Source organism: Lissotriton vulgaris, chromosome 8 (assembly GCF_964263255.1).
Source record: "Lissotriton vulgaris chromosome 8, aLisVul1.2, whole genome shotgun sequence".
NCBI classification, from domain to species: Eukaryota; Metazoa; Chordata; class Amphibia; order Caudata; family Salamandridae; genus Lissotriton; species Lissotriton vulgaris.
Window position 1 is genome coordinate 1,262,274,005 of NC_141696.1, and position 22,844 is coordinate 1,262,296,848.

At 42.6% G+C, this 22,844-nt stretch overlaps 1 protein-coding gene across 1 annotated transcript in view; it reads right to left on the reverse strand.

Moving 5' to 3' along the window:
- Positions 1-22,844, reverse strand: part of CDK8 (cyclin dependent kinase 8) — a 203,339-nt gene that overhangs the window by 175,078 nt on the left and 5,417 nt on the right. Inside the window, exon 2 of the mRNA XM_086935177.1 lies at positions 10,491-10,566. Within this exon, the coding sequence (XP_086791303.1) occupies positions 10,491-10,566 (76 nt within the window). The remainder of the gene's footprint in view (positions 1-10,490; positions 10,567-22,844) is intronic.

A 22,844-nucleotide genomic window follows, 5' to 3' on the forward strand; every position in this document is an offset into this window, starting at 1 on the left:
CAAAAATTCCAATTCACATAAATCCCAATTCATTTAATTCTAGAAAACTTTACAACATTGATGAATTCGACCTGCTTAAATTAAAACACAGGATAAGGGCTACTTAAATTTCAATCTTAAGTCAGAAATTACAAATGGCTCAGTAGTCTTAAATCTCATTCTTGTTGCTTGCAGAAGTTTTCTGTTGAAAGAATACAAATCTAAGTACTACACTGGTTTAAAAAAAAATTTGACATCAGTTGTGACACAGAAAACCACTGCAGTGTGCTGCTGTGGATTGCCTGAAGGAAAATACTACTTACTCAGTATGCATCTGTTCTTGGCATATAGAGCTGTAGAATATGCCATGTATAGATAGACATTTAGTGTTGGGTCCGGATGTTTGCACTTTGTTTATCTTCGAAGAAGTCTTTCCAGTCACAAGGTAGGTGATTCCTCCTTTCGGTAATAGTGCACATGGGCATCGACTCCATTGTTAGATTGTTTTCCCGCAGAGGGTAATGGAGCTAGTAGGAGTAGTAAAAGGAGATGTCCATGAATGCATGTATCTAAGTAAGATGTTACTGCAACCGATATAGGTTCCCGGGGTAGGTGGGTGGGCGCTTTTGACTCTACAGCTCTATATGCCTAGAACAGATGCATACTGGGTAAGTAGCATTTTTCGTTCGAGGCATATGAGCTGTAGATCATATGCTATGCATAGACTATACAGCAGTTATCTACCAAAGGGTTGGCTAACCTGTATCTGTTGCAGTGGTCTACAATAGTGTACATAAAACTGCATGGCCCACTCTAGCTTGTTGTCTTGCTAACACATCTACACAATAGTGTTTTGTGAATGTGTGAGGTGTAGACCATGTTGCAGCTTTGCATATGTCCTAAGAATCCCATAGAAGCCCCCAGTTCGCGTATAGAGTGTGCTCTAGGGGGAACTGTTAGCGTTTGTTTTGCTTTTGCATAGCATATTTGAATGCACCTGACTATCCACCCTGCAATTCCCGATTTGGATATGGGATTGCCTTTGTGTGGTGGTTCAAAAGCGACAAAAAGTTGACTTGTGTTACGGAAAGGTTTTGTCCTTTCTATGTAATACAGCAGTACTCTCCTTACATCTAATGTGTGTAGGGCACGTTCTGCCACAGAATCTGGTTGAGGGAAGAACACGGGTAACTCAACAGATTGATTGATATGAAAAGCAGAAATGATTTTAGGATTAGTCCGAAGAACCTCTTTATTTTGGGGCATTTTTAAACAGGGTTCTTCGATAGTTAATGCTTGAATTTCACCCACTCTTCCGAGTTCATGCGATAGCCATGAGGAAAGCAGTTTTCCATGTGAGAAATTGCAGTTCACGTTTGTGCAGTGGCTCAAAGGGTGGACCCATTAGTCTGGTGAGAGAAAATGTGAGCTTCCATACTGGAGCAGGTGGATGTCTCAGGGGAATTACTCTTTTGAGTCCCTCCATAAAGGCTTTGATAACAGGCACTCTAAAAAGAGATAGATGTTGCCTATTCTGGTGGTATGGAGCTATTGCAGTAGGTGTACATGTATGGAAGTGTACACTAAATTGGACCGTTGTAGATGTAGCAAATAACATATGTTTTGTACTGAAGCATCAAGCTGGTGATGTGGTTGTTATTACAGTATATTACAAACCACTTCCACTTTGCTGCATAGCAGGCTCTTGTAGTAGGACGTCTAACCGCTTCGATAATATTCATGCAGTCTGGCGGTAGATTAAGATAGCCTAACTCTAAGACTTGAGGACCCAGATAGCCAGATTGAGTTGACTGGGGTCCAATGTCTTATGTCTCCATGGCTCTGTGTGACAAGAATGGGTGTAAGACGTAATTTTTGGTGAGGAACTAGTTAGAGTTCCAAGAGGGTTGTGAACCACGGTTGCCATGCCCATGTGGAAGCAACTAGGATTAGTGTCAGGGACGCTTGTTTGAGTTTCTGAACCGCTAATAGAATGAGTGGGAGAAGCAGAAAAGCGTGAGCAAATATCCCTGACCAATTCATCCATAGTGCATTGTCTTTGGACAATAGGTGTGGATACCGAGCCACGACGTTTGGGCATTTTGCGTTTTGATATGTGGCGAAAAGGTCTATGTGAGGGACTCCCCTACACTAAAAGTATGGAAAGAGGACCTGAGAGTGGAGTTCCCATTCGTGTATTTGCGGTCTTTGCCTGCTAAGGAGATCTGCAATCTGGTTGTTGACTCCGGGGAGAGGTTCCGCTAGGAGATACATTTTGTGGTGAATGGCCCACCTCCAGATGTCTTGGGCCAAGCAGGACAGTTGGACAGAGTGTGTCTCCCCCTGTTTTTGTATGTAATATATGGCTGTCATGTGGATGTACGAATTAGGACAGCTTTGTCCTCCACCAGACACTTTGTGAAAAGTCTAGGGGCGGTGGCGACACCCAATGGGAGTACCCTGAAACGGTAGTGTTCACCCGCTACCACAAGCCTGAGGAATTTGCGATGTGCTGGCTGAACTGGCATATGAAAGAAGGCGTCTTTTAGATCGAGTAGATAGAAAGTCGCCTCTCTGTAGTGGTGGAAGTACCTGTTGAGGTGTCACCATTTGGCAATGGTCTGACTGAATGTACCGGTTGATTTCTCTGAGATCTAAAATTGGTCTGAGAGAACAGTCTTTTTTGGGAATGAGGAAATAAAAGGAGTATACGCCCGGCCCGTGATGTTGGGGCGGCAGAGGCTCTATAGCCCCTTTTAGAAGTAGGGATTAAACTTCCTGTTTGAGGAGGTCTAGGTGGTCTGTGGATAGTATGTGGTGCTTTGGTGGAATATTTGGAGGCATGTTGATAAATTCCAGGCAGTAACCAGAATGGATAATTTGGAGTACTCAATTGTCTGTTGATATTTTATTGCCAGATTGGTAGAAATTCTGACAGTCTTTCCCCGACAGGTGTGGAGTGGTCAGGGGGAAGTGAAAGTAAGTCACTGCTTTTTGTTGGTGGGGGAGTTGCATGTGTTTGAACCCCGTCCCCTGCCCTTGCTGTTACCCCTGTAACCTCACCTTAAATAACCCTTAGATGGAGATGGTTGGTTATTGCTCTTATAAGTAGAGGTGGCTTCTGATGAGGTATTTTTGGAGAACCCACAGTAAAAAGAGCATCGAAAGGAAGCACAACCCTGTGTGGACTGAAGGGCTCTTGTAGATTTGGCTACCTCAGTATCTTTCTTCATTTTCCCAAGTGAAGAGTTACAGCCAGGCCAAATAGATGTTCCTTATCGAATGGGGTATTTAAAAGTGAGGTTTGAACCTCATGTTTAAAACCAGATACACTGAGCCATGCTTGCCTTGTTAAGGGGACACTAGTGTTTATTACTCTAGCAGCAGTGTCTGCAGCTTCTAATTTGATTGTAAGCAATATGTTGCAGTTCATGAACCAGATCTTGTGCTTTTGATTTGTGTTACAGGGGTAAATATTGGATCAGTTGTTCCATGTTATCCCAGTGTGCATGGTAAAATCCCGCTAACAGTGCCTGAGTGTTGGAGACATGCCAGAAATCGGCTGCGTGAGAAGCTACCCTTTTCCACGAAGCGTCAATAAGTTTTGATTCCTTATCAGGAGGTGGAGCCCCTCCTGTTGTCTGTGAGTTGGCTATTTTCCCTGCATTAGATATAACCATAGAGTAGAACAGCAACTGTCCCCTAATATATACTGGGTCTGATGGTGCTAGCTTGTACTTCTTGTCCACTCTAGAGGTAAGGATGCGAGCCCTGACTGAATCATTAAAAATGTCATCTACATGCCTGACCATCCCTTTAAGCATGGGTAGTGCATGTGATGACTTTAGTGTGTTACTGGGGGCTTCAAAGAGGAAATCCTCTTCTAATGACTCTTTATGTAGCTGTACCCTATGATAGTTGGCAGCTCTACCCAGTAATTCAATGTAACCTACGCTATTATCTAGTGGAGCGGGTTTGGTAGGGTACAGAATGGGATCACTGCCTGTGGGCGAATTGGTGTTATAATCGTCCCATGGGTCTTGTAATGACTGATCAACATCCCTATCCCGATCATCATCCTGGTTGTTCGGTGTATGTGGTGGTGAATGTTCAGGGGAAATTTGATGAAGCCGAGGGGAAGGTGGTGATGAAGGCAGAATAGGTGGAGGAAGGAGGAGGAGGAGGAGGAGGAGGAGGAGGGGGAAGGGTTAGTTCCAACAGATCTCTTCTTTAAAGGGATGTGATATTCTTCTACATCAGCCCTTCTTTTCAGAGTCACTTTAGTGGAGATTTGGCCAGTCTGTGGATGAATATACAAAAGCTTTTGTTTCAGATCTGGTTTTTCAATTGGGGCATCGAAACTGGGCTTTGCAAACTTTTCCTGCGCTTCAGTCTGTTTCGGCGCCAACATTTTCAGTGCTGGAGTAAAAACCGTTGTTTTTTTCAGATCCGATGATTTTTTCGGAGCCAAATGGTGGGGGTCGGTGCCGGACTTGTGTTTCGATCCGAAGGTTTAGGCTCCGAACTTGATTTGACGGGGGAGTCTTTTCGGAGCTGGAAGGCTTTTTGGTATGCTTTGGTGCCGAGCCAGAGGGTGGGGCGTCAGAAGCGTGGCCTTGATGCCGACCGGGGCCCGGAGGCACGTGTTGGACCGGGCCTTCTTTTTAATTGAAGGTGTCTCCAGGGATGAGGGGGGAGCTTTACTCACAGTACGTTGACCATATGGGATGTCATCCTCTTGGTCGGATTTGAAATATGCGATGTCGACCACCTCCATGTCCTCCTCGGTTTCCATGGCCTTGCCAGCTTCTTCGTCCAACTGTTGATACAAGATGTCCCGAATGGAGCTTGTGTGCTGGCTCTGCATCTTGCGACGTAGAGACCGACGGTTTAGAAGTGATTTCTTGGAGCGTAAAGCCTTGCACGCATCGCATTCTTGTTCTCTGTGTTCGGAGGACAAACACATGTTACACACTTTGTGCACGGGTATTTCGTGTGACACAGAGAGGAATTTAAAGGGAGTTAGTTCCATCGACTGCAGGTCGACCCGAGCCAGGTAGGCCCGAAGGTCTTCCACAAACTTTGAAAGATTACTTTAAGCAATTCCAATATGCGATACAATCGAAAACAATACCGTCAAGGGTGAGTATCTTGCGCGCCGAGGGAAAACTGGAGGAACGGTGTCGAACCGGAGTGCAATGATATACATCCGAACCCGATGGCGGAAAAAGACAATCTAACAATGGAGTTGTTGCCCATGCGCATTATTACCGAAATGAGTCACCACCTAACCTTGTGACTGGAAAGACTTATTCGAAGAAAAACATAGCGCAAACATCTGGACCCAATACTAGATGGTGATCTATGCATAGCACATGAGCTACAGCTCATATACCGCGAACACAATTTTCACAAAAAGGGTGAGGGGCGGCATCCATGATTTCACTCGACCAGGGGCCAGATTCCAGTCCATCGTTTTTTGGTCAAACCAAACTGCGCACATGCACTGTGCTGCAATGTATTGTATAAAGTAAGGGTTTTGGAGCCCACCCATTACTTACATTTGCAGTCTTAATTGTCATTCTTTTTAGCTGCCTCCTAAATGGCCACCACCTGCTTTACGTCACTTCTTTTAGTTTTCCAGACCATGACCAAGTACTAAGGGCCCGATGTAGGTAAATCTACATTTACCACTTCATAAATACCGAATCATACCGAATCGGTATTTATGAAGTGGTAAATTAGAGGGGGGGAGATGTAGGTATTTCAGATTCGGTAAATACCGAATCTTTTACCGATTCTGTAAATACCGATTTGGTATCCCCCATTGCTTCCTATGGGCCTTGAAGCCCATAGGAATCAATGGGCATTACCGAATCGGTAATTACCGATTCGGTAATTACCGATTTGTGCAAGGGTGCAGGGGGTGTCACTTTGACACCCTCCAGCACCCCAAAAAAAGGCATCTTAGCCATGTGGCACACAGACATGCCCTAAGGACATGTCTGTCTGTCACATGGCATAGGTGTGCATGCACACATGTGCATGCACACCTGGATTCGGTATTTTAACACCCAATTGGATTGGGTGTTAAAATACCGAATCTGAAGGGCCTGTGGGACTGAAAGTAGTCCCACCTACATCCCAAATTTAAAAAAAAAAAAAAAAAAAAAAAAAAAAAAAAAAAAAATCGGTAAAATTACCGATTCGGTATTTTTGCGATTCGGTAATTTTACCGAATTGGTAAAATACCGAATCGGACAAAAAAAGGTCCCCTACATCTCAGTAGGCCAAATACCGGTCGGAAACGGCCGAAATCGGCCGTTTCCGACCGGTATTTGGTACCTACATCGGGCCCTAAGTGATTTCATTTGATTAGTGTCCTTCCGCTGCTCAAGCTGTGATACATGGTACTTTGTGTTTTCCTTTTTCCATCCATCGTTTCTACTTCCATGCTACGCCTTTGAGTTGCTTTTTAACCTCCATACTACAGGTCTGTTGCCTTAAATTTTTGGGAATTTGGTGCTTCCTTTTACAGCACGATACAAATGTCACGGACTATTCGAGGAGTTTGTGCAACTGCATGTGTTTGTAGGCTGCGCATCATCTCTGCAAATACAAAGCATGTGCCTGTTTAAGGTGTAGACTAGCTTGAAACCAGACCCACATAGACTTTCCAGACTAGCAGTTCGGGCAGATGCTCAAAGCAAGGCTGGCACTAAGCAACAAACATTGTGTAAACACCTGCTTCTTTTCAAACACAAAGTATGTAGCTTTTGGGCAGCGTTACAATTAATTAATTTCTCCTCAAAATCTATGCTCTCAGTCTCATGTGCATTCCACATCTTCTTTGCACTAACAAATTATGTGTCTGTTTAAAGCGCTTCAGTTTTGTGCATTTCTCCTTAAAACCTGGGCCCAAGTCCTCATTCTCATATGTATTCCACAGAAATCGCTTTCAGGCGCACTATATTCATATGCACTTGGGTGCACTAGATGCAGCCTAATGGCTCAGGCTCCAGCTCCCGCCCCCACTGTTCCCAACTCCACTTCAACCTTCCAAACTACAAATCGAGTCCAATCTACTCGAATCCACTCAAACGTACCCCACTCAAATCCAGCCCAATCTACCTAACTCCAGCACAAAGCACCCGATTCCAATTCAGCTCAATCTACTCGACTCCACTCCAAACCACCCCACTCTAATGTATCGGACCCCAATCTACCCCACTCCTCTCCAACGTACGCCACTCCAATGCACCAGAATCCAATCTAGCCCAACCCGCTACACCCAATCCCCTTACCCTGCTAAACCCCAATCTAATCCATCCAGCTACAGTTTCAGATACAAAAAAATACATTTTGAAAGTTTAAAACTAGTTTTTTGGCACTGCAAAAATTGAAAGGCCATAAAATAAAAATTACAAACAAGCAACAAAAAGTTTAAATCCTGCATGTTCCAGACATTGAAGGCTAAAATTGGGATATGGTCTCATTGCCGGTTGAGATTCTGGTTTTGGGTTTAGCCATTACCTCTATATAAATCAAAGAAAAAAGTGTGTGTTACAAGCAATGATTTGAAGTCCAAGTCTTAGATATAAATGATATAGGTTCTCGAGTGCAAGTCAAGAAACTGGATTGACAGTAAACTAAATTAGCTTCAATTGAAATATCTTCATTCATTATGGTTAGCACAGAGTTCCTTGTCAACAATTAAAGGTTCATGGATTAAAGGTAGGCCAGAATGATTCAGGACCTCCAGAACAGAAACTTGGAGAGTGTGACACACCAACTAACCCAGTTTTTTCCCAAGATTTCAATAATTTGTGGAGAGTGCCATCATCACCTAGTGAGGCATACTGTAGCCCAACAGAGTGGAGCACTTTTGACCAATCATATCCAATGATATTACTCAGGCATCTCATTTGCCCAGTGCACAGGGAGTGTTAAAAGGAGAAGGCGAATGAGGAAAATTGCTAACGGAGGGTCACATCAGTCGTGGTTGGCCATGCTGCAGAAGAACACTTTGGGACCCAGTTTGGGAATGGACAGCATATGTTTTGAGTAACTGCTTTACTACCGCCCAAAGACAACAGACTGTTGGCATTCATAGCTGAAAGAGTGGGGAAGAAAACTGACTAATTTGTTTGAGGTTTTTGAGCTTCACTAATAGCATAAAAGGTTCAAACCTTTTGGAGTTCCAAAACACACTGACACAGTGATAGAAATCAGAAAGTAGAATGTCATCATTACATGCTGTGGTAAGGTCCAGTATATCAGTAATATCGGATTGTCTTCATCTACAGAAATGAAAAGATAATTTTGGTTTCTGTTACCATGGTTTGTTTCCTCCCGATACATCAAAATGCAGATTGACAGTCACGCAGCAGCTCATTTTACCCCAAATGATCAGCTATTGTCTAAGGACTTGGATTCCCAGAACTAAGCTAGAACGTGAGATTTGTCTGTGATTGGCTAGGACACTGTGGATCAACTGTTTTCTACTGAAGTGAATTGCTGCACCCCATTTCAAGTGCCTGAGAATTGTTCCCCATGCTAGGGCTTTTGTGCTGGGTATGAACTGATCAAGCCCATTATGTGAGGTTTGTTTCAATTGAGGGCACAGGATGGTTGACGATTTTGCTTGGTACTCATGTTAGTCTACTTCTCTATACCACTCATTGTGGTATAGGCATAATGTTTGTAAAGATCTGATCTTTACAAACATTATGAATGGTCTTATGCGTTTCCTTGGTTTTAGCGAGCATGCTGAGTTTTTACCTTTTCTTGTTGTGGTTAACATTTGGTTTTGGATTTTTAGGACTCAATGTAAAATTTGTTTCACAGTTTTGGATGTTTGAAGTACATTTCTTGGTGCATTTCATAAAGATTTCACCCAATTGCTCCCATTTGTGTAGATTCCATCACTCAATTCTTCTTTTACCATATGCCTATGACAGTGTTTAAATATAAGGGAGTGATTTGTTTGTGATTTTTTTAACCGTCTGACCCTTTTGCGTCACAGATTGCTGTACTTTATTTTGGGGGGGTTAGGGGGGGGGGGGGGGGGGTTTGCAGCAAATCACCTTAAAGTGTCTCAAGGCACTGGAGTTGCATTCTCCTTCGTGGTTATCTGTTCATTTGAACAGCCAGGTCTTGGGTCCTTTCTTGGAATCCCAGAGCGATGAGGTGGTCCTGAGGTGCAGGGGAAGGTAGTTTCAAGTTTTGGCCGCCAGGTGTGAGAAGGAGCATCCTCTGCTGTTGTCTTGGCAGATACGGGGGGGGGTGTCTGCGAGGAAGTGGATCCTAGGTGTCTGGTCGGTGGGTGTAATGAATGCACCAAGGTCTGGGTTAAATAGGCAAATGTAAATGCTTAGTTGATAACTGTTATTCATTCTTTTTTGTTGGTTCCGACTGCCCCCTTCTGTGTAGCAGCTGACCAGGAAATGCAAGTCTCATGTTACAGCATTTCTCTTTTTTCTGGTCCTCTTTAGCTCTTTTATTCTTGAAAATTATGTAGGTAGCTTCAAAATCTTTGTCGTTTAGAAAGGTTTTGCTTGAATCATCAACATGGTGTTATCAGAGTAGTTTACTGTGAATTTAACATGGAAGAACAATACAATTTTACTCTTCATTATAGTGGCTTCTAGATTTAATTTTTTTCTTGCACTTTTTTCCTTGCACTTTTATAGCAGTGTCATAAATTGACTGTTTGTCTTACTTGGACAGCTTTTAAGGAGCTTACTAACCCAGCTTCACTTTGTGTTTAGTTCAGCTCGATGACATGTTTTCTTCTCTACCTTGGAAAGTCGGGTCAGAGTTAAAAATATGTAATATGGCGGTCAGTTTTCCAATCACCTTGTTCTGCCTTATTTTACTTGGTTGTTGCTCCACTGCATTCCTAAACTCTGCAACCCACAATATGGGTTGAGCCACATATCTTTTCGACCTGGGATATGACACTTTTAACCACCACAGAACACCTGAGCAGTGGATGAGGACAGTGACACGTCAAAAGGCAAGCCTGTTGCAGTACAGAATGGGCTCTTACTGGGAGGTGCTACTGTGTCTCTAAATTTGAGGTAAGCCAAACATGTCTACATCTAGGACTACTAGCAGGCCCTGCACAGAAGCGCTGAAGGTTTATCTTTGCATGCAAAGCATTTTTAAAGAAATATAACATTTTAGCTAATTTCCATAACATTGTTCCCAACATCAGGTGATAAGAAAGACAAGAGTATTCCCTTGCTTGGGAGAAGGACCCACTCGGCCGGTCTGGGGGCTGGAAATGTAATCATTCAAAGCATGCGTTGTAGTATCCCACTTTTCATTTTATCCATTATATAAGAAGTCAGTTATGGTAGTGGCCGTTATAGAAACTTGGTTTGATAAACTTAATTTAAAGAAAGAAAAAGAAAGAAGAACTGAAATGCAAATATAGATAGAGGAATGCCTTGTCGGGATGTGTTAAAAAAAATCGGTCTGACCAAATAGGCTTAATATTTACTTACTGCTATTTCTCTGCATGCAGACATTGAAATTCCAGTACCTTCTATTTGTTTTAAAGCATAGTCCTTCTCGTCCTTCCTGAAAAGGAAAACGAATTTTTAATAACATGCATTTTGAGTCAGTATTTAAAGAAAGCTCTTATGTTATCCAACAGTTTGCAAAATGAAACGAAAACGCTTAAGGGTTTAAATCAACACTCGGACACCAACTAAGACCTAATTTTCATCGTCAACGCAACAGGTGAAAGGTGTGCTATGCTGGATAAGGAGGACGAGATACAAGATACTGAGGGTTATTATTTGCAAATATAGGAAACTGACAATGCTGGATGCAAATATGTTTGTACCTAGAATAAAAACACAATGAGTAATTAGGCCTAGTTTCGTCCTGTGTGAACATCTGGGAGTGTGAATGTGTTGAAGGAGTATCATGGGTTTTCCAGGGATTACACAAAAGAAGTTCCCCAAATACTCATCTGAATGATTTATTAGGACATGTTATTACCACATAATACACGATAGATTGGTTAAGTGTGTGCATATGAAAAACTGGTGCTGTAAAGTACATTATATAAAAAAAATGCATGCATAAAACCGGCTTAAAACGGATATACTGCGTCATTACTGTAGAAGTACGCAAGCCGTGGTAGTGCTCAATCATAAATGTGTAGAATGGAAGAGAGTTGTAGCTTTTATCTCTATGAAAGGCAAGGAAGCAAAGAAAAGAGGTGGTCGGGTCAAAAGGGGTTGAGCAAGGTTTGGGAGTGCTAATTATGGCTGAATGTTATCTGGAGCTTCAAGAAAGTCCTAAAAAAGTTTTAGAAAAGTGAATCTGATGCAGTCCGGGACAAAAGGACTCAATAATAACTGAAGTCAACAAAAACTTTGGATTTCATTTAGGATTCGAAACCAACAGTGCCAGTAATTGCCAAACCCCAACCCCACCCCCAAAAAAATCTCTATACATAGTCTTTAAAAACATCCACCACTGCCGCCTTAACCAGACCTATAAATACAAACAAAAGCACATTTGGGACTGTTAGCTGTCAGAGAAGCACGCTGGCAATGAGCTCCACACTTAACTGTGACTTTTAGAGCAACTACAATCAGTCTATTTGATGGAAATTGATTTTCTGGTTGGTAGAGGTATACACCCTGGCCGAACAGTAGCCACAATCCTAGCCAGGGCGAGTCCCTAACACACCCTAAATTAACATATGCTCAACCCCTGGTAACTTGGCTCTGAGCAATCAGGCTTAATTTAAGAGGCAACATATAAAGTATTTGTGCAACTCTTCAATCAGTTAAACAGTGAAAATACCACACAAAAATATACCCCACCTAGGTAGAAAAATAGAGCTTAATTTAATTAACAAAACAAGACCAAAAAGATAAAAATCAAATAGGTATAACCAGGGTTAGGAATTTGTTAAGATTAAATTGAAAATGTAGTGCTTAAAAGTATAAAATGCCGTCCACAGCTATCTGGTTGTGCTAGACCGGATCAAATCCAAATGTTCAGGCCGACCGCAATGGATTGCGGGTCAGATACAGGGACCAACCTCGTCCTGTTGCAAAGTACCCCGTTTGCGTCGTCAATAAAATCCAATGCGTGGAGCAGAGGTAGTGATGCATTGTCAATCCTTTGGATGTAGCCGATGCATCGGTTCAGCGCCACGCATTATCGGGAATGTGTCGAAAAAGTAGGCGATGGGCTGCACTGATGGCAAAGCGATGTACTTTATCCTTGCAGCAGCTGCGATGAGTCTTCATAGAAGTAGATGAGCTAGTTCAGAGCGCTGCAATAGTGGCGATGTTTGGATTTCAGCAGTTGCAGCACTTTAGACCAACATCCAAGACCCAGAAATGGATTGGCATCACTAGGCAGGTCAAGCTTCTCAGGTGGCAGAGTTCAGGTTGCTGTAGGTAGATGGGCTGGAAGTCTTTGATGTCCCTGAGACTTCAAACAGGAGGCAAGCCAGCAACCTCTTGGAGTCACTTTGATTCTAGGTCGGAGAGATGCAGGGCCAGTCCTTCTCACTCCCAGGCAAGGAAGGCAGCAGCTCAGCACAGCAGAGCAGGAATTCAGCACAGTGACAGTCCTTTCAGCAGCAAAGCAGTCATTCTTCGTGGCAGAGTATCCACAGGTCCAGAAGAATACTGAGTTGATGGCGTCAGGGGTTCAGTACTTCTACCCAGTTGGGCCTTAGAAGTGGGGGCAACTTCAAAGAGATGCCTCTTTCAAAATACTTTTTATTGGGTTTAACAAACAGCTCCAATAGATGGTACAGAGAATAAATGAACAAAGAGATATCAGCCCTCAAAGAAATACCTCTTAAATGCAAGGAGTCCCTGCCTTTCCTGTCCTGGCTCCAGACTAACTACAATGGGGTTATGCCGCCCTTTGTGTGGGAAAGGATACAGCTTATTCAGGTGGGTCAGCTCCTCCCTCTCATCCTACCCATTAGTCACACCTAAGCTCCCTTTGTGTGTGGTGGTCTAGAGGGAATGCACAAAACCCAGCTGTCACCCACCCCAGACGTGCATCCAGAGACAGGCAGACCGCACCAAGCGGTTAAAGTAAGAAAATACCAACTTTCTAAAAGGGGTATTTTGAGAATTACAATTTAAAAATCTGACTGCACCATGAACTGTAATTTGAAATTGGGATTCCACTGATTCCAGAGACACAGAACTCGAGGGTCCAATCTCTTCCTAATTGGAATGGACTCTTCAAAAATGTAATAAGGTAATCCCAATGTTATCCACTGGGAGAGATAGGCATTGCAGTAGTGAACAATAAAGAGTTTTCATTATCAGGATATGAAAACGTAATGAACATGCCCTACTTTTTAAATACACTGCACCCTGCCCTTGGGCTGTCCAGGGTCTACCTTAGGGGTGGCTTATTTGTATTAAAAAGGAACGACTGTGCCTAGCAAGAAGGTTAACTTGCCAGCTTGTGATGGCAGTTTAAAACTGCACATGCAGGCTACGCAATGGCAGGCCTAAGACATGTTTAAAGAGCTGCTTAAGTGAGTGGCATAGTTAGTGCTGCAGAAACTACTGAAACGTGCCATCCTTATTGACTATCAGAGGCTTTCGACACAATAAACCAACCAGCTTTACTTGAGACTCTGAAGAGGCGTGCTGGCATTAATGGTACAGTACTAGCATGGTTAACGTCTTTCCTCCAGCACAGTTCGCAACAAATTAAAATCAACTCCTGCCTCTCAGCTCCAACACGTGTCAAACTTGGAGTCCTGTAAGGATCGATCCTCTCACCATCCCTCTTCAATCTCTTCATGGAACCCCCTGCAATTATTTTGAAGCAAGCAGGGATTCAATACCACCTTTATGCAGATGACACTCAAATATACCACAAAATCAAATCACCCAAGGATATCCAACACCTCAATGCCATGCTAACCAAGATTCAAGCCTGGTTTATCGCAAACCATTTAAAGCTGAACCCGGACAAAAGAGAATTAATACTGTTCTCTCCGAAAAGTAACCACCGACCAATCCAAGACTGGCTCAAGAATCTGGATGCCCTAAACTGCCTCCTCGTCCTACCCGACTCAGTAAAATCACTAGGCATTACCCTGGATAAGAACCTGTCAATGAAAGACCACATCAAGAACTCTGCAAAAGGTGCGCTTTACTCTCTAAAACACCTCAAGAAAATTAAACCTTTAAATTACCCAGGATGTTCTTAAGACAATTGTACAATCCCTAGTCCTTTCTAAACTGGACGATGGGAACGCCATCCTAACAGATGCACCAAAAGCTCACCTTGCCCCACTAAGGTCAGTCCTTAACATGGTGGCCCGACTCCTAACTGATGGAAAAAGATTTGAACACATCCCACCAACCCTAAAAGCACTCAACTGGCTTACCATGGAAGGTAGATGTATTTACAAACTGGCCTGTATTACACACAAGGCCCTCCACTCCCAATTCCCCAATTACCTGAACAGCAAACTGGTAAAAGCAGGAAAATCAGGAACTCTGAGAAGCACAAACTCACTCCTGCTTATCCCCCCGAAATTGAAAACGAAAACGACCCAATGCCGTTATCTCTCTGGTAATGTTCCCAGGATATGGAACACACTCCATACCGACCTCAGAGGCAACCCCTCCTTCCCTTGCTTCAAAAAGGACCTGAAACTCCTGCTCCTCAACCAATACTTGTCTGACCAAGCCAACCAACCTAGGCATCAATAGACTAATGGACTCCCCCCTCACTCGGACTTTCAAGGATGGGGGTTATCTGACTGTTCCAACCACCTGTGTTTTCACTCCTTCACTGTATACTTAAGTGTGATGTCTTTGCTTATATATCTATGCATCGTCATGTCCTGTGATGTAGTGCAATTGTTTCTTTTCCTTTGTGTATGTAAAGCGAATGATACCCACGGGTCTATCAAGCGCTATATAAAACTTAAAAAAAAATAAAAATGTAGAGAGCCTGGTAAACACCAAGGAAAAATCTACTCCAACCGGCCTACCAGGAACAAGATGGTATGTGTTACCACTTTCTCTGGGGCCACAAATATGCTGAAAGAAACCATCAAGAAAAATTGGAGCATTGTGAAGGTACTATAACAATTTAAGGAATCACCTATGTTCGCACTCCAAAGAAATAAAAGTATCACAGACAACTTTGTCAGAACAAATACTGCATTAATCACCAGGACCCCCACATTGAGCACAAGGCTGAACTTACAACCAGTAAGGGGACATCATAAGTGTGGACTATCAAAGGAGAGGAGTTCACCTACAGTCAAATCAGGATCAAGCACACAGAATTTACAAAATGTAACTCTAAGAGTTGTTTTATATTGCGTTATTTGCCCATGCGAAAAAGCGTATTTTAGGAAGACAAACCAAGAAACACGTAAACGCATAATTCAACACAAGTCATGTATCAGGTGCAAAATACAGAATGCGCCCATGGTACAACATCATGTGCAGATGAACCACATACACTGTGCAGACCTAAAATAGACAGTACCAAGATAAGTGAAAGCTATAATCACAAATCTTTACTGCTAGGATTAGAAGCTCAAATGATACTTCGTCTAGATACAACAGAAAATGACCTGAACAAACTGTTGGAAATAGGGAATGTCTTCTCATAATTAAATAAGAAAGGAGACAGAACCTGAAATCTGATGAGTCAAAAAAAGTGTGGGAATAAAAATACAGAAAACTTTAAGATATAGCCACACTATTGTGTTCCACATACACAAGGGGAGACAGGAATCAAGCGATATCTCTCAGGCACTCATTCGTTAACACACCATCTGGTAAGAATACAAGTACTGTATGAGGGAACTAGAACTCCCAAGATCGTTTTGGATGTACTTCCAGTAACATATAAGAGCAGAGAAGGCAGAAACCCCAAAAAAACGAAAGGCAGCCGCGCCGCGGGAGAGGACTCCGCATGAATGAAAGTCCAGACATTAGGAGAAATGCCAGTTACACTAAGAAACCGACAGACAAGACCAGTAGAATGTTTGCTTATACACCGATCTCCCTAAGCAGAAACCACGATATCGGAGTTTCGCTGAGGCAGAGAGTAGTTTCAAAGGAACCCGACACGCTTCTCGTCAACAGAACAGTGGAAAAAGAAAAACACAAGGTAGGAGACATATGTCCTTAGGCTCAAGCGCATGAAATTACAAATATATTGCTGTTCTGGGGAGTACACGAGCTACGTGTAGCTACCACACACAACCGCATTTACAACCTGCTTTTCCCTCCTCAGCATTGGGAGCAGATCGACTCGGCTCCATTTGAATGGCACCAAAATTAAGGGGTGCCTTCCTTTCAAGGAGGACTCAAGCCTCCAGTTGAAATGTAAGGTTGTTTTACTGCATTAGGGCAATAATAGAAAACCTAACAAAGTTTTATGACGATACACCCCAATGAGTTCCCCTCTGCTCCCCTATGATTCCAACTGGAAGCTGAACTTCTTCACAGCACCTCATGATACATGAGAGTACTTACGAGATGGCATACCAATTAACAAGTGAATAATGTAAATGTACGTGACAGCACAGGGATAAACACAGATAGCATCACACACTGGTTATTAAAATCCACCCTTTTCCATGCTCTACCTACAGTAGCTCCTACAACTTCAAACCCTGAGGAAGGCCTTCCTTGAAGTGACGGGCACATCTAGAAGGTCTAAACACATCAGCATAATTTTTTTAAGATTTGAGAGCATTTGCATTTGCTACAAGAAACATAACTATATAAAATTTATGGAAAACAATAATAAGAACTAGGTATCTTTATTTATATGGCTCTTTAAACATTATATGTGCGCCAACTTCCCGAGAGGGCCCTCCGGCAACCATGATAGAATAAAACATATACCCCCTTTAGTATGAAATTATTGTAATTTCACTATATATGGAATACCCTAATTATATGTATATGTGCAGTGTGATTTAAAAGTACACATTTAATGTGGTCCTCAATACAAGAAAGTGGGATACAATAGTGGGAGGTTTTCTATACAAATGAGTGGGATGCAATAGTGTGAGGTTTTCTATACAAATGAAAGATCGAGTAAACAACTCCAATAAAAGTTTGAATTGGGAGGTGCGGAATAAGAACGTCGCCGCTTCCTGAAAATTGATGGATCTATGGTGTGAGGGGTTCTATCTGTCAATTTTCTTGTTCATGGATCTTGCCCCCTATTTCCTGAACAGGAAATCGCTCCCCATTGTGACACTTACCGCATGCCCACTAGTAGCATTTAATTCACAAGCCCTGGGCACATGTAGTGTAGTGTACTTCACTAGGGACTTCTAAGTAAATTAAATATGCTAATTATTGATAAGCCAATGTTACCATGTCTTAAGCAGAGAGAGCATGCACTTTAGTACTGGTTAGGAGTGGTTGTAGGAGAGTAGGATCTGCTTACTATGGTACCCTCACTTTTTGCTGGTGTTTCACGGTTTCTCAACTTTAGTCTGGCTGAGGCCCTGCTAACCAGCACCCCAGCCTAGCTGCTTCCTCTCTAAAATGATTGCATGTACATTAGGTACACTCCGGATTGGATACTGGGTTACCCTTGTGAGTCCCTAGTATATGGTACCTTGGGTACTAAGGGCATACGTACCCCAAAGGCCTACCAGGGGCTGAAGCATGTATTATGCCACCCCTGGGACGCCTTCCAAAATGGCACCACATGTCTGCTACTACAGCCTGGGTAAGGTGGTGCATGCACCCCTAAGATATAGGTTATCTATATCTACCTTTAATCACTGACACCTATAAACCTACAAGTCACTCCTATGGCATGGCAGGCCTTATCAATCCTGAAGAAGGCCGAGGGCTTGGTTTTGTGTGAGAGGGTGCCCATGTATGAGCAAAATCCCTCTGCAACTTTCGGAATCTATTCTCTGTAGCTGTTCTATGATGCAGCCAGACCATATACTCTTAAGTGCATTATAACCTCACGGTAAATGCTAACTTTGGAATGGCTGCATGGAAGGAAACATGTCACTTTGGAATCCTACCCCCCCCCCACCCCTGCCATTCCTGGCAGTGGGGGTAGAATTCCACACTTCTAGAGGTAGATACATGTACACACTGACCTAACCGGTAATAGTTTAAAAGAGCCCCAGCATCCCAAAATGGTTGCTGCAGCCACAGACACGAGTCTGACCTCCTGCTGCTGGACGAAACTCCAGCAGTGGAGGCCTGGACATCCCTCCCCTTTCCATCTCTATAAAAGGTCAAACCTGCAACTGTCATGATTCAAAACTTCAACAATAATGCAAAATGTTGCATCCAAAAGTATTAATTCTAATAAAGACCTTGCTCTTTCTTCATGCTAACAAACAGCAGCTCAATATCAAAAAGTAAACAAACTACAATACACATTTTATTGGCAATTAACAAATGACCCGGGACCACCAGTATGGATTATAGTCTGGCTAACATGCACTACAGGTGGAATCAAACAAAAAAGATGTGTGGGAAAGGATCCAAATGATTTTCTGTAGAAAAAAAACCCAATAAATTAGTCCATACATATGGACTCAGACCCCATATGTATGGACTCAGACCCCAGACTTGTTGCTTCGTACATTGAGCACTCACAAACCAACCCCCAGTTAACTTTCAAAACAAATCTTTTATATTTTCTTGAAAATGCATGAGGAAACAATTAAACAATGACAACACAATCATCAATTTTTTTCTGATTCCTTACTACACATTCATTCTAATACTGGCTGCAAAAAACACAACAGTTTGTGCGCAATCGAAAGGGGAGATAGTCCAGTATACACATGGGAGGATTACTTTCAACCTCGGCACAGTCCCAAAAGTGTATATTCGCATGATTTGCAATTAGTCGGACTCCTCCAATTCATGAAGTTGACGCGTTTCGGCCCACCAAGTCAGGCCTAATCAGAAGATGAGCAAAAGGAAAACCGCAACAATGTGCGAGAACACCGACAATGGGCGAAATGCGTGTGGGAGGAAAACAATCTGTCAAATATGCAGCACTCAGCATCTCCCAACGAACTTTATTGCAGTGGACAAATCACTCCCTCTGCAGGCACACACATGGAAAAGCCTCCGACAACTATGCCACACTCAGCATCTCCAAATGCACGTAAAAACGTAGAACACTTCCTCCCGCCTCAAGCGCTAGCTCAACACGGGGAAGTTAAACGGCAGCTCCGGGCAGGGATTTGAAAGATGAGCACTCAGAGCTTTGGTTCCAACAAGTGAGGGCGTATCATGTGGAGCACTACAGGGCAAAATGACATCATTACAAGGCTAAGCTCTCGCAACTACATGTATAGTAACAAAACAGGGTACAATGACCAAAAAGAATAGAAGCACAGAAGCAGATTCTTTAGTGTGTATCTCCTTGTCACAGCAAGATGTAGGTTTTATTTTCTCCAGACTTGAGAAATGTTATATTCGCCGACACGTGTTTCGTCGTGTGCGGTTGAGTCAACACGACTCTTCAGGGCTTAATCTTCAATTCCAAATGTATGGGTTGAAGTAAGTCTGGACCTTGTTGTTTATGTTCGCTATATAGTTAGTCAGAATCGGAATTATCAATAATATGGCAGCGTTTAAACAGTGAGGTCACACGTGTAGTGAGAATTTTGGCTGGTTGAGATCCCGCCTCACTGGTAAGTGATGAGTTTCGAGTGTTGACGCTCTGAGTACGTCTACGTCTCAGGCGGAAGCCGGGAGGGGATTCTTCGGTTGTGCTCCAGAAGGAAACGGGTGCGTCTCCTCTTCGGCGGTGTGCCGTAGTAGGCAATCCCTCCTCTGGTGGTTCCCGGCGGACAAATATCCTATACAATTTCTTTTATCTAGACGTTCAATCCACCGACTTGGACGATTAGAATTAAGAACTGAACTGTCCCCGATGCAAAGAGTCCATCCTTATCCAATAAAAATAGATAGGTAAATTACCTAATCAACCTGGGGGTACCAGTGGAGTCTCATCTAATGTAAGCAGTATTCCTAATGTATACCAATACCTTCTAATACCCCATTAGGAATCGGACAAGCAATTCGGGAGAAATTTAGTGAACACCATAGATGCACCAATCTGGACCCTCCTCCAAATAGAAAGGGTAAGAATGTGTACCGTATGCTTGCAAGTATTCTGTGTGTGAGCTCCCCTTCTGCCCGTAATAATAATTTCCACACTGAAATGGAACGGAGGGTAAGAAGATGCCGATAAAGGCAAATGTTAATGATAAGCTGAAAAGTAAAAAGCTAATAGAGCGTTGATAATTAACCCGATGGTTTACTCACTGCTATCTAATTCTTGGCTCTATTAAACTTTGAACAAGCCAGACAGCCAATGAACTTACTATGACTAGAGAAAACCTAATCTAAGAGAGGTGAACTATTTAAAGAGATAACAAGTGACACCATACTTTTCTCTCCACATACTTGCAGAGAGGGTGTAAGTCACCACTTATTCAAGCGAGAAACCCCGCTAAATGAAGTCCTGAAGAAGGTGCCACGACATCACTTGCCTAGCACCGAAACGCGTCGACGCAATTTCCACACAGAGAGTCCAATCAGGGCCCAGTAAACAACTGATATACATGTATTGTTGTTACCGTTGTTTATATTGTAAGAAAAATTTGTAGGCCTTTGGATCCAGAGACTGAACAGTGGCATAACAAATCTAGTAGCCACACTACAAAATAGGGGTTGTTCTTTCATATGTTATTGTTTTCCGCTTTTATGTATGATTGTCTGGAATGTCCTATTTGTGTTTTCCACTGTCTCTACATTTTTTATAAAATTTAGATTGTACATTGTGATGTAATATTGTGATTAATTGCTTTTTAACTTATGCTTTCAAAGATATTCTTTGAAATTTTAATTGTGATATTTAATCGCTTTGATTTTTCACGTGTATGTTTTTTAATAAAAATTAGACTGTAAACGATCCAATTTGGTTGTGGAAATTAACGTATATTCCCTGCAGTGTGATAAACTAGCCCTTCTCCATTCAGGGGTGTGTGTTGATCTAGAATGTTATGAAATAGTATTGAGTGCTCCCTAGGGATTTCCTTTTGACTTACTGTCTCTGTACCCTGTTCCCGGGAGTCAGTGGGGTACCCTCTCTCAAGTTACATGAGAAATAAAAACGCCTTTAAATCTTGTTTTTATCTTGACACATTTGCGGTCTGTTAGGTTTTTGTCAAGTGAGCTGTCTGACAATCTTTGTGGATCAAAAAGCGGTTCGATTTTTTTCTAGCACACAACACTTAAACAGCTTGTAAATTAACCGTGCAAGTAGTTCAAAATATGCCAGGAATTACGAAATAATCTTTTTTTGTAATTCAGAAGTGTGGTGCAAACATAGATTTAATTAGGAGCAAAACAAATCATAACACTTTACTTGATGACGTACAAATGACATATTTGCAGAAACTCGATTTCCAAACATTGTATACAGTTTTATCAGTAAAACCACGTGTCAGTGTGAAATCCTGTGGCCATTTCAATGAAAAAAGTGCTGATTACAAGTAAGTGTGCAACCACTTCCTGCATGTATCCTTTAAAAGTGATAGTTTTTAAAAATGATTTGAGATACATTCCTCCCCCCGCCCGGATGACAATGGGGTTAATGAACTAAGAAGCAAGTCAGTGTTAATGTGTATCCTATGTGGCTAAATTTGTATTATACATGGAGCAAAAGTTTAGTCTATTAAATCAAACCAAAGTGTTTTTGTACAGCAGACACGATAAACCATCATATTTGAAGTTGCTCTCATATGAGATAAAGTAGAAAATGGCGGTTAAGTGAATTTAAATATTTGCGCAGGATCACATAATTTAAAACCGGTTAATGGGGCAAGAGCATTACAATTAGGTTGAGTAGAATATTCAAGTCACTAGGTCTGCAGGTCTGGTAACCATTTTATGGTTTTTTGAGGCATGTAATATCATCATTTGCAGCATTCCCCCAAGGATCGTCCCTCAGCCTCACCCTCTTCAACACGTACATGACACCCTCCATCCCCCGGCCAACACTGTCAGGTTGCACGGACTTAACATTATCTTCTACACCGACGACACCCAGCTCATCCTCTTGCTGTATGAAGACCCCTCTACCACCAGAACTAACTTCAACAGATGTATGATAAACATCAACCGACTGGACGGAGGACAGCTGTCGCAAGCTCAACTCGGACAAGACTGAAGTCCTCATCTTTGAGAACAGCAACGCGTCATGGAACGACACATGGTGGCCTACTGAACTCGCCCATTCCCCACCTCAACAGATCATGCCTGCAACCTCTGCAGCATCTTAGACAGAAAACTATCCATCTATGAAGAAACAGGTAAACGCAGACTCATCCACCCTATGCATGTTACCACAGCCTATGCATGCTCCGCAAGATCTTCAGTTGGCTCCCAGACAACCCCAGAAGGACAGTCACGCAGGGCCAAGTCACCAGCACATTGGCTATGGAAACGCACTCTACGTAGGAATCACTGCAAGCCTCCTGCAGAGACTACAGACAATACAAAACTCAGCGGCCAAACTCATCCTTGACCTCCCCAAACGAACCCACATCACACCCACCCCAAGAAGCGACACTGGCTCCCGATCCAGAAAAGATGCCAATTCAAGATGTTGACCCACGCATACAAAGACCTGCACACTAAAAAAGACCAAGTAAGTCTAGAGAAAATCCCTGGAATAGTATTAGAGATTACAGCGAATGGGGGACAGATGTACTTTCTATGTCCACAGGACCCGTAGGTCTATTGTGAAGGGGCACACCAAATATCAAAGTATAGCGTTTACAATCTTTTATTAAAAATGAA